The sequence below is a fragment of the Erythrolamprus reginae genome, chromosome 9 (genome assembly GCF_031021105.1).
Source record: "Erythrolamprus reginae isolate rEryReg1 chromosome 9, rEryReg1.hap1, whole genome shotgun sequence".
Lineage (NCBI taxonomy): Eukaryota > Metazoa > Chordata > Lepidosauria > Squamata > Dipsadidae > Erythrolamprus > Erythrolamprus reginae.
The window spans coordinates 39,101,120-39,114,228 of NC_091958.1; the positions used below are offsets into that span (position 1 = coordinate 39,101,120).

The window sequence follows — 13,109 nt, forward strand, 5'->3', positions numbered from 1 at the left end:
CCATGTTTGGAGATTTCTGTTCTAAAGGCCAGGACAATGCTTCTGTCAGCCAGCCAAAATATAGCATTTATTTATTTATTTATTTATTCATTCATTCATTTATTCATTCATTCATTCATTCATTCATTCATTCATTTATTTAGATTTGTATGCTGCCCCTCTCCGCAGACTCGGGGCGGCTCACAGCAAAACAAAACAATTCATGACAAATCTAAATATAATTTAAAATATTTAAAAAACCCCATTTACTAAACAAACATACCATGCATAAATTGTATATGCCCGGGGGAGATGTCTCAGTTCCCCCATGCCTGACGACAAAGGTGGGTTTTAAGGAGCTTACGAAAGGCAAGAAAAGGCAAGAATCTCTGGGGGGAGCTGGTTCCAGAGAGTCGGGGCCGCCACAGAGAAGGCTCTTCCCCTGGGGCCCGCCAACCGACATTGTTTAATTGACGGGACCCGGAGAAGGCCCACTCTGTGGGACCTAATCGGTTGCTGGGATTCGTGCGGCAGAAGGCGGTCTATCAAGATATAAAAATCAGAGCAGTGAATTATTTTAAAAACACATGACCTGAGTGATGAATAAAATTATTGATAAAATTAAATTAAGTATGAGCAGTTCATGGGTGGCTAAACCAATGGCCAGCTGCCTAGATCATTTGGCCCAGCTGAGAATCGTAGGTGCGGATGGGATGGAGGATGGAGGGCCAGGAATTAGTCCAGAAATTACTTTCAGGAGAAAGCACAATTTGGAGGCACGTACAGAAAGTGGTTGGGGGAGGAATTTGGAGAGCCTGGTTTGAGAAATGGGAGAAGGCAGAGACTGCAGAAGATGGTCAAAAAAGTCAAGATGGCACCACCACGGTGCAATCAAATCTCGTTGTGGCTCTCTTGATTTTCTTGGCCAGGCCCTGCCGATCTCCTGGGGGAAGAGACGGGGGCGTGAGAGCAAGTGTGCTTGCCTTGGTTTCTGTTTTGTTTTTATCATTTTTATCATCTTCCTTCCCTGACTTTCCGCCACCCGAGCCAACCCTTTCCAGCCTCCGATGCTTGTTCAAAGATTTGGGTCTTGTTTTCTTTTCTTTATTTTTTACACCACATTTATTCACTCCATGACAGTTGGCAGATTATCATTGTGCTAATGATGCACACTGCTTACAGAATAATTAGTTTCCCATGATGTAGCTCGGCTCATTGACAGCTCGGATGACAGTTCAAAAATTTCATACTGAAGATTGCAAGTTTTAATGGTGCTGAGGCCTGTCTCCCCTCCTCTTTTTTTCTGCTGCTCTTCTTTCTGCTCCAAATTCAATTTTGTAAATAATGATGATGATGATGATGATGATGATGATGATGACATCATGCCAGTGGAGCAAAAGGGCAATAAAAGACGAAGCAGAGGTACGAAAGACCAGCTCCTAATTGATAAAATGATTTCAGAGAACTGTAAGAACAGGAAAACAAACCTATACATGACCTGGATTGACTACAAGAAAGCCTTTGACTCATTGCCACACAGCTGGATCATAAAATGCCTGGAAGTCATTGGCGTGAATGAAAACATCAGGAAATTCATAGAAAAGGTGATGAAATATTGGAAGACTGAGCTTTTTGTTGGGAATGTAAGCTATGGACTGATCAACATCAGAAGGGGCATCTTCCAGGGGGACTCTTTGTCCCCATTGCTATTCATCATCGCTATAATCCCGCTGTCACTCATCCTACAGAAAACAAACCTAGGCTACCAAACTGCTAGGAATTCACCAAAAATCTCACACCTGTTGTATATGGATGACCTGAAGTTGTACGGAAAATCAGAAACTGAGATACAGTCACTAACCAGCACTGTGCGAATCTTCAGCAATGGCATCAGCATGGAGTTTGACCTGGATAAATGTGCCACAGTGGCCCTGAAAAAGGGGGAAATCACTGAAAGTGAGGGCATTTAAATGCCAAATGGTCAAACCATCAAGTGCCACCAGCCAGAAGCCTACAGATACTTGGGCATCTTGCAACTGGATAATATCAAGCATGGCCATGTGAAAACTGTGATCAGCAAAGAGTACATCCAGAAGACCAGAAAAATTTTGAAGAGCAAACTGAATGGTGGCAACACTATCAAGGCTATAAATACTTGGGCCATACCTGCCATTAGATACACAACTGGACTCAATCAGAGCTGGACAACCTGGACAGGAAAACCAGAATTTTTTTAAAAAAATATAATTTATTTATAAATACAGAAGAAAAGAAAAAAAAGGGGGGAAGGAAATGATGAACAGAAGAGAAAAAAGGGGTGGGGTGGGGAAAGGGGATACAAAATCAAGGAATTTGGAAAAATAGTAACATTATACATCATAGTACGTAAATTCCTTAGTATCATTATAATGTTTCTTAAATTATGTAAACCAGAAAATTAATGACGATCCATCATGCACCACACCCTCACAGTGACGTTGACAGGCTGTATTTACCAAGGAAAATAGGCGGCAGAGAACTTTTGCAAGTGAAGCAGACAGTGGAAGAAGAGAAGCATGCATTAGCTGACTATGTGAAGGAGAGCAAAGAGTCAGCGTTGATGGAGGTCAACAATAGGAAGCTTCTCAAGGTGAAGCAAACCAAGGACCAGTATAGAAAAACTGTAACTCAATGTCGTATGGACAGTTGGCGGAACAAAACATTGCATGACCAGTTCTTGGAGAAGATTGAAGGCAAAGTTGATAAAGAAAAGACCTGGTCATGGCTTACAAGTGGAACACTCAAAAAGGAGACAGAAGGACTGATACTGGCGGCACAAGAACAGGCCATTAGAACAAATGCTGTCAAAGCCAGAATTGAAAAATCAACAGACGATCCAAAGTGCAGACTCTGTAAAGAAACAGATGAAACAATCGATCACATACTCAGCTGCTGCTAAAAGATCGCACAGACTGACTACAAGCATAGACATGATGCTGTGGCACAGATGATCCACTGGAACTTGTGCTGGAACTACCATTTCCCAGTGACAAAGAATTGGTGGGATCATAAGCCTGAAAAAGTGGTCGAAAAGGAGCAAGCAAAACTACTGTGGGACTTCTGACTTCAGACTGACCGAATTCTGAAGCATAACACACCAGACATCCTGATTGTGGAGAAAAAGAAAGTATGGATCATCGACATCACAATCCCAGGGGACAACAGAATTGAGGAGAAGCAGCTAGAGAAATTAGTGAAATACGAAGATCTAAAATTCGAGCTGCAACGACTCTGGCATAAGCCAGTGAAAGTGGTCCCAGTGGTACCTGGCACGCTGGGCACAGTGCCAAAGGATCTCAGCGGACATTTGAAAACCATCGGAATTGACAAAATCTCCATCTGTCAATTGCAAAAGGCCGCTTTACTGGGATCGGCAAACATAATTTGCCGCTACATCACGCAGTCTTAGGTGCTTGGGAAACGCCCGACTGGTGATGAAATACGAAATCCAGCATAGTGATCTCGTTTGCTGTGTCGTATTGATAATAATAATAATAATAATAATAATAATAATAATAATAATAACTTATTAGACTTGTATGCCGCCCCTCTCCGAAGACTCAGTATCCCGTTAAGATCGCAGAAACCACGATAGGCTGAAATTCTTTTGAAGGTTTATATATAGCCCACAACTTTGAAATATTAGCCAGCATCTTCTCAAAGTCAGAAAAACCCCAGGAAAGAAAGATCACAAACAATTGATTGTGAAGTCAGGAGGCCGTAACGGTTGCTGGGTACGGAAACAGCATCTGCCTAGAGCAGCCTATTTGGGTCTTGTTTTCACCAGTGTTTAATTCAGTGTTTTTCAAATTTGACAACTTGAAGGTGTGTAATGTCAACCCATTCCATCCAATCATCATATAAGGAAGGACTCCTGTCCCATTCTTCACCAAGAGTACACTTTTATTTATTTATTTATTAGATTTGTATGCCGCCCCTCTCCGAAGATTTGGGGCGGCTCACAACAACAACAATACAGTACACAGAGTACAAATCCAATACAAGTTAAAAAACGAAATTTAAAACCCATAAATATTAAAAACAATCATTACTGCACAATCACACCATTCTCATGTATTACAGTCAGGAAAAATAAGGTTGTGGTGGGGAAAGAGATAGTTATTTCCCCCATGCCTGGCGACATAGATAGGTCTTCAACATCTTGTGGAAGGCCGCAATTTGAATCCCCAGGGAGAGTTGGTTCCAGAGGGCCAGGGCCGCCACAGAGAAGGCTCTTCCCCTGGGTCCCGCCAGATGGCATTTTTTTGTCGACGGGACCCAGAGAAGGCCAACTCTGTGGGACCTGATTGGCCGCTGGGATTCGTGCGGCAGAAGGCGGTCCCACAGGTATTCTGGTCCGATGCCATGTAGGGCTTTGTAGGTCATTACCAACACTTTACTAAAGCTTAAGTGGTTTCAGAAAATAGATGTGGTGTTTTCCTGTGCAAACAATACAATTAATTCTCCATTCTCCCCGGCCATCCCCATGTTGTCAATCACTGTCCAATCAGGTGCTCCTATATTGTTTGGGGAATGGACTCTCAGTTTGTGGGCTTTCCAGCTCTGTATTCTGATGGTTGACCTTGGGCTGGTTTACTTTATTTTATTTATTTTATTATTTTATTTTATTTTATTTTATGTTTTTATTTTATTTTATTTATTTTATATTTTATTTTATTTTATTTTATTTATTTTATTTATTTTATTTACAATATTTTTCGGAGCATAAGATGCATCAGAGTATAAGACGCACCTTAGTGTTTGGGGAGGAAAATAGGGAAAAGAATCTACTTACCAGGTATTCATCTGGCTAACGTCCTTAGTTTGGTCAGCTTCAGCATATTATTTTATCCCCTGGTTAAGGGCTTTAAAAAATTATTCTGAGAGAGTAACAATGAAAGAGCTTGCAAGCTAGTTAGAACTGGGAACATCTTTAGCATCTGGAAAGAAATATTTGGAGCAACTAGAGCAATGGAAAAAAACCCTGCAAAGACTTAGGGCTTGGAAAACATTCTTCTTCGCAGAGAATAACAACGAAAGAGCTTGCAAGCCAGTAAGAGCTGGGAATCTTGTTAGCACCTGATTAGGGCTGGAAAGAAACATTTGGAGCAAGTTAGACCAATGGGGGGGAGGGACCTGCAAAGACCTAGGCCTTGAAAATATTCTTCACAGAGAGTAGCAATGAAAGAGCTTGGGTAAATTCATAGCTCCTGGTTAGAGCTGGAAAGAAATATCTGGGGCAAGTGAAGCAATGGAAAAAAAACCCTACAAAGACAGGGTTGGGAATACATTCTTGGCAGAGAGTAACAATGAAAGAGCTTGCAAGCCAGCAAGAGCTGGGAACAACATTAGCACCTGGTTGGGGCTGGAAAGAAACTTATTCAGAGCAAGTTAGAGCAATGAAACAAACCCTGCAAAGACTCAGGGCTTGGAAAACATTCTTCATAGAGAGAAACAATGAAAGAGCCTGCAAGGTAAGAGCTGGGAAGATCATTAGCAGCTAGTTAGGGCTGGGGGGGGGGAACCCTACATTCAGAGTCTAAGACGCACCCTGATTATCAGCTTCTTTAAGGGAGGAAAAAGCTATGTCTTATACACCGAAAAATACGGTATTTTATTGGATTTCTAGGCCGCCCTTCTCCTGCGGACTCAGGACAGCTTTCATAATTTATTTATTTTATTTATTACTTAGATTTGTATGCCGCCCCTCTCCGAAGACTCGGGGCGGCTCACAACACGTGGAAACAAATCATAAATAATCTGACAATTTAAAATATTAAAGATTTAAAAAAGACTCCATATACTAACAGACATACACACAAGCATACCATACATAAATTAGACATGCCCAGGGGAAGATGTTTCAATTCCCCCATGCCTGACGGCAAAGGTGGGTTTTAAGGAGTTTACGGAAGGCAGGAAGAGTAGGGGCAGTTCTACATACAAAATCTAGGAAACCCAATATGAAACCTGAAAAACAACGTAAAACCTAATCTAAAACCCGACATAACTAAAAGCATTTAACTAACATTCATTCATGATCATTCATTCATACCATTGGCTGGAGCATGAAGGCAAAGCTCAATGGCCCCAAGCCTGCCGTCAAAGATGTTTTTTAAGAGCCTTATGAAAGGACAGGAGGGTGGGGGAAGCACGAATCTCTGTGGGGAGCTGATTCCAAAGGGTCGGAGCTGCCGCAGAGAAGGCCCTTCCCCTGGTCCCTGTCAGGCGATATTGCTTGGCTGACGGGACCGGAGAAGGCCGACTCTGTGGGCCCTGACCAGTTGCTGTGATATGTGAGTGGCTAAGTTTGAGAAATACTATTTTAATTAATACAGGGTGTGCTAGGGCATCAGAATGGACAGGAAACCCTCTTTTCCTCCTGAATGTCTATGGGAATTCTCAGTCCTCCACGTCAGGGTGGTCCCAAAGGTGCTTTTTCAAGAGGCACCTGGACTTTCTGGGGTTTTTTTTTTTTTTTGGTCTTTGAAGAAATTCAAATGCGGCCGCCAGAACAATTGTGGGGCTAGATTTGCCCACGTTTTGTCAACACTTCGCGGCCTGCACTGGTTGCCGATTAGATTCCGGTCACAATTGGTAATGAACTATAAAGCCCTACATGGCCAGAATAACTCCGGAACCGTCTTCTGCCACACGAATCTCAGCGGCTGCTATTCGGAGAGAGTAACAATGAAAGAGCTTGCAAGCCAGTAAGAGCTGGAAACATCATTTGCACCTGGAAATGATGGAGCAAGTAGAGCAATGGGAAAAAACCTAGGGCTTCGAAAACATTATTTGCAAAGAGTAACAATGAAAGAGCTTGCAAGCCGATAAGAGCTGGAAACATCATTTGCACCTGAAAAGAGACATTTGGAGCAAGTAGAGCAATGGGAAAAAACCTGCAAAGACCTAGGGCTTGGAAAACATTGTTTTCAAAGAGTAACAATGAAAGAGCTTGCAAGCCAGTAAGAGCTGGAAACATCATTTGCACCTGAAAAGAGACATTTGGAGCAAGTAGAGCAATGGGGAAAAACCTGCAAAGACCTAGGGCTTGAAAAACATTGTTTTCAAAGAGTAACAATGAAAGAGTTTGCAAGCCAGTAAGAGCTGGAAACATCATTTGCACCTGGAAAGAGACATTTGGAGCAAGTAGAGCAATGGGAAAAAACCTGCAAAGACCTAGGGCTTGGAAAACATTATTTGCAAAGAGTAACAATGAAAGAGCTTGCAAGCCGATAAGAGCTGGAAACATCATTTGCACCTGAAAAGAGACATTTGGAGCAAGTAGAGCAATGGGAAAAAACCTGCAAAGACCTAGGGCTTGGAAAACTTTGTTTTCAAAGAGTAACAATGAAAGAGCTTGCAAGCCGGTAAGAGCTGGAAACATCATTTGCACCTGAAAAGAGACATTTGGAGCAAGTAGAGCAATGGGAAAAAACCTGCAAAGACCTAGGGCTTGGAAAACATTATTTGCAAAGAGTAACAATGAAAGAGCTTGCAAGCCAGTAAGAGCTGGAAACATCATTTGCACCTGGAAAGAGACATTTGGAGCAAGTAGAGCAATGGGGAAAAACCTGCAAAGACCTAGGGCTTGGAAAACATTATTTGCAAAGAGTAACAATGAAAGAGCTTGCAAGCCGGTAAGAGCTGGAAACATCATTTGCACCTGAAAAGAGACATTTGGAGCAAGTAGAGCAATGGGAAAAAACCTGCAAAGACCTAGGGCTTGGAAAACATTGTTTTCAAAGAGTAACAATGAAAGAGCTTGCAAGCCAGTAAGAGCTGGAAACATCATTTGCACCTGGAAAGAGACATTTGGAGCAAGTAGAGCAATGGGAAAAAACCTGCAAAGACCTAGGGCTTGGAAAACATTATTTGCAAAGAGTAACAATGAAAGAGCTTGCAAGCCGATAAGAGCTGGAAACATCATTTGCACCTGAAAAGAGACATTTGGAGCAAGTAGAGCAATGGGGAAAAACCTGCAAAGACCTAGGGCTTGGAAAACATTATTTGCAAAGAGTAACAATGAAAGAGCTTGCAAGCCGATAAGAGCTGGAAACATCATTTGCACCTGAAAAGAGACATTTGGAGCAAGTAGAGCAATGGGAAAAAACCTGCAAAGACCTAGGGCTTGGAAAACATTATTTGCAAAGAGTAACAATGAAAGAGCTTGCAAGCCGATAAGAGCTGGAAACATCATTTGCACCTGAAAAGAGACATTTGGAGCAAGTAGAGCAATGGGAAAAAACCTGCAAAGACCTAGGGCTTGGAAAACATTGTTTTCAAAGAGTAACAATGAAAGAGCTTGCAAGGCAGTAAGAGCTGGAAACATCATTTGCACCTGGAAAGAGACAGTTGGAGCAAGTAGAGCAATGGGAAAAAACCTGCAAAGACCTACGGCTTGGAAAACATTATTTGCAAAGAGTAACAATGAAAGAGCTTGCAAGCCGGTAAGAGCTGGGGACATCATTAGCACCTGGTTAGGGCGGGAAAGAAACATTCGGAGCAAGTAGAGCAATTAAAAAAACAAAGGCAGGGTTTGGAAAACATTCTTGACAGAGAGTAACAATGAAACACCCTGCAAGGCAAGAGCAAGTTTAGCAAGTTTAAGACTTGGGGACCACTTATCTTCGCCACCGGTTTGCATCACAATGTTTCGTGCATGAACACGCATTCCCTCGTGCAATTTTGCTTGCGCGAGTGCCCACCCCCATAATTCAGTGCCTGGGGAGGGCAAAAACAGCTTCTCCGACCCCCTGGAGGCTGGAAATGGCCTGTTTTCCATCTTATGGTGGGCCCCGTAGGCTCGTTTTTCACCCTCCCCAGGCTTCAAAGGCTTCCGTAGAGCCAGAGGAGGGTAAAAACGCCCCGGAGGCTCTCTGGAAGCCAAAAACGCCCTCCCAGAGCCTCTGTGTGAGCCAAAAATGAGCTAGCCGGCACACATATGCACATTGGAGCTGAACTAGGCTCCAATGACTCCCGTGCCAGCAGATATGGCTACGTGTGCCACCTGTGGCACCCATGCCATCGGTTCGCCATCACTGTCCTAGATCTTTTGATCTTGGTCTATTGTCCCACAAAGCTGATCTTTCCAAGCTGGGAAGGCAAATGATTTTTTCCCCCTGAGATACAGGGAATCTGTTGGTCTTTAAGTCTCCTTCTTTTGGACCCAACCCATAGAAATGGCATTTAGCAATAGCATTTAGACATATACTGCTTTGTAGTGCTTTACAGCCCTCTCTAAGCATCAACATGTTGCCCCCAACAGTCTGGACCCTCATTTGACCCACCTCGGAAGGATGGAAGTCTGAGTCAACTTTGAGCTGGTCAGGATTGAACTGCTGGCAGTGGGCAGAATTAGCCTGCAATCCTGCATCCTAACCACTGTGTGGGACAGGTTCCTCTGACCTTTTCCTACCGGCGGGCTGCGTACGCATTGTGATGTTCCCCCTAGCGCGATTTCACTTCTGCGCATGCACAGAGGGATGATTTTACTTCTGCGCATGCTCAGAGAGCCTAAAAATTGCCAAAAATTAGAAGAAAAAAAGATTGTGGTGCACACAGACTGGCAAAGACAGCACTGGAGCCATCGCACTTAAAATTGCACATTTGGCGGGCCAGTGCACCGGACCGCCCCAGTAGTAAACCTACTTCTGCCGTTGTGCCAGCACGGCTCTTATACTGACTGTCCCAGACTTTGCGAGGGTAAAAATGGTGGCCAAAGCCCAGACCCTCTCCAACAAGTCCCTCCCTTCTGCCTGGGGCTTGGCTGGGGTCCAGAGGCGGCTGCTGAAACACCCCCTCCCCAAACCCCCTCTTTTGTGAAGCAACGTTCTCGCCTCCTCTCACTTCTTTCTTTCTCTTTTTCTCTTCCTCCCTTGGCTGCGTCATGGTGCTGTCTTTGACCCCAAAGGTTCCCGGGGGTCAGATGCCAGCCCATCCCACTTGTCCCCCGGCAGCTCTGCGACCACGCCGGCCCCGCCCGAAGAAATCTGGGTGCTCCGGAAGCCCTTCGCAGGTAGGAGGGGGAAAAAGTGGATTGGGGGGTCAGGGGGACAATCTGGTTTCAGAGATTCGAGGGGCATCCAAAAAGATTTGGCTGGGGCATGGTCAGAGTGGGCAGCTAAGGTGCAATGGTGAGGTGTGCTCACCCCTGTAGCTCTGGGTGCTAGCGGAGTCCAGCGCAATTATGTACTGCACCTTAGCAGGTAGTAAAATTGCGCACGGACATGCAGCAGAGTCCAGCACAATTACGCTACTGTACCTGGGCAGGTAGCAAAATCATGTGCGGACACCGCGCGTGATTTTGCTACCTGCCCAGGTTCAGTAGCGTAATTGCGCTGGACTCTGCCAGCACTCAGAGCCACGGGGGCGAACACACATCACCGTTGCACCATAGCAGCCCACCCCTGGACACGGGGATGGATGGTGGGGAGTGCCTTCCCCTGAGGGGAGCCGGTGTGGGGAGGTTGGGCAGTGGCTGACTGAGGTTGGGGAGAGGCAGCGGGGAGGAGGGGTGTCATGGAGAATTATTGTACCAGCTGTTCAATTGGGAGAGGTCAACAGTGGATAGTCTAAGGGTAAAGGTTTGGGGGTTTGGTGATACTATAGAGTCAGGTAGTGAGTTCCAGGCATTAATCATTTGGTTGCTGAAGTCATATTTTGACTTCAAATTTGGAGCTGTTTACTTTGAGTTTGTATCTGTTAAGTGCTTGTGTGTTGTTGTGGTTGAAGCTGAAGTAGTTGTTGACAGGAAGAACGTTGTAGCAGATGATTTTCTGAGCTATGCATAGGTCGTGTTTAAGGCAGCAAAGCTCCAAGCTCTAAGCTGCTTGGAGAATTCTAGGACTTGACGTCTACAAGTCTTAAAGTTGTCAAGTTTGAAGACCTCGGATTTAAGGCTTCAAGACCCTCAGGATAGTATTTGGTTTAATGGGGTTTTTTGAACAGGGAAGGTGGGGTGGGGTGGGTTTTTTGGGCCCATTTGCCTGTTTTTGGTGGGCAGCAATCTCACCTGTAATCTGGGGCTTGCCTGAATTTCAGCAGCATGGATAGGGGTGGCCAGAAAATAGGCATGTGGGATCCCCCTTTCCCCTGGATCTTTGGTTGTGGGTGCGAGTCCTGAGCAAAGCATGGAGCCGTCCTTGCTTTGTCCTGCCAACTGTCTTCCCCTCCCCCCCGACTAGGAGGTGACCGCAGCAGCGTGGGCAGCACTGGAAGCATCACCAGCGGACGGAGCTCGGGCAGTGGGCAGAGCACTGGAAGCGGGGGCCACGGGGCCCTTCATCCCGGTTCCGAAGGCGTGAAGGTAAGCCCTGTTCCGTGGATGTGCCACGGAGCTAAATCTGGAGCTCTCTGAGCCCACCGGCTGGCCCACGTCTCACCTGAGAGCCCTTGTCTAGTTGTATATTTTAAATCTTTTTAAAGACTGCTTGTAAAGTAGAATGCTTGGCTGCATAGTTAGAGGTATAACAAGCAGGAAGAGGGAGATTGTGATCCCGCTGCATAGAGTGGTGGTGAGACCACATTTGGAATAATACTGTGCTCAATTCTGAAGACCTCACCTACAAAAAGATATTGATCAAATTGAACAGGTCCAAAGACGGGCTACAAGAATGGTGGAAGGTCTTCAGCATAAAACTGATCAGGAAAGACTCCATGAACTCAATCTGTATAGTCTGGAGGACAGAAGGGAAAGGGGGGACATGATCAAAACATTTAAATATGTTCAAGGGTTAAATAAGGTTCAGGAGGGAAGTGTTTTTAATAGGAAAGTGAACACAAGAACAAGGGGGCCCAATCTGAGGTTAGTTGGGGAAAGATCAGAAGCAACATGAGAAAATATTATTTGATTGAAAGAGTAGTAGATCCTTGGAACAAACTTCCAGTAGACATGGTTGGTAAATCCACAGTAAGTGAATTTAAACATGCCTGGGATAAACATAGATCCATCCTAAGATAAAATACAGGAAATAATATAAGGGCAGACTAGATGGACCAGGAGGTCTTTTTCTGCCGTCAGTCTTCTATGCTTCTATGACTGTTAGCTGCCCAGGAGAATTCTGGGATGGGATGGACAGCCAAGAAATGCTACAAATAAACAAGATAGCAGTGTTCCAAGATCCCACAAAGAAGAGGGAGTCAAGCTATATTCTCCAAAGCACCTGAGGGTAGAACAAGAAGCAACGGATGGAAACTAAATAAGGAGAGAAGCAACCTAGAACTAAGGAGAAATTTCCTGACAGTTAAAAACAATTAAGCAGTGGAACAGCTTGCCTCCAGAAGTTGTGAATACTCCAACGCTGGAAGTTTTTAAGAAGGTGTTTGATAACCATCTGTCTGAAGTAGTGTAGATTTTCCTGCCCAAGCAGGGGGTTGGACTAGAAGACCTCCAAGGTCCCTTCCATTGTTGTTATTATCATTATTCAATTAGCTGCCCATCCTTGACATTGCTCAGTCTTCTACCGCCCCCTTGTGGTTCCAGGTTGGATGGCTCTCCCCTTCGGATGCCATGCGCTTTGGACCAGGGGGTCCCTTCCTTCCCTGGGGAAACTGGGCCAGGAGGAGGGGGAGGAAGGTGGGGAGGACAGGCCGTTAGCTCCCAAATCGCCCTTTTTGCCGCCTGCCTGCACCAGAAGCTGGCTCAGCTGCAGCCACGAATGCCAAGCAGGCAGCGCCATTGTCTGTGCCACCCGTTTGCTCTCTCCGTGCTGCGGCTCTTTGCCACTTTGCCAACTGAGTCACAGTGCTGGGAGAACGGTGGGATCCAGGCTTCCCGAGTCCCTGTTTTTCTGCGCTTCCCTCCCCCCTCCCAACCGAGTCCTCGCCCGCCCGCTCTTTCCTGATTAACGCTTTCTTGCTGTTCCTCCCCCAATTTTCTCAGCTGCTGGCAACTGTCCTTTCCCAGAAGGCGTCTGTGCAAGAATCGGCTGTGAGTGACGGGCCTGCCAAGGCGGTGGAGACACCCGCAGGTGCGTGGATGCTCCCGAGGACAGCTGGTCCCTCTGTCCCCGGGGGAGCCTGTCTTATTCCCAGGACCGGCGGCTTCTCCCGGAGAACATGACCCTTTCCTTCTGCTGCTGCTGCCAGCC

At 45.4% G+C, this 13,109-nt stretch overlaps 1 protein-coding gene across 1 annotated transcript in view; it reads left to right on the forward strand.

Moving 5' to 3' along the window:
- Window positions 1–13,109, forward strand: part of CASKIN1 (CASK interacting protein 1) — a 160,551-nt gene that overhangs the window by 121,832 nt on the left and 25,610 nt on the right. Inside the window, exons 12-14 of the mRNA XM_070761710.1 lie at window positions 9,932–10,036; window positions 11,205–11,326; window positions 12,902–12,989. Coding sequence (XP_070617811.1) covers window positions 9,932–10,036; window positions 11,205–11,326; window positions 12,902–12,989 — 315 coding nt within the window. The remainder of the gene's footprint in view (window positions 1–9,931; window positions 10,037–11,204; window positions 11,327–12,901; window positions 12,990–13,109) is intronic.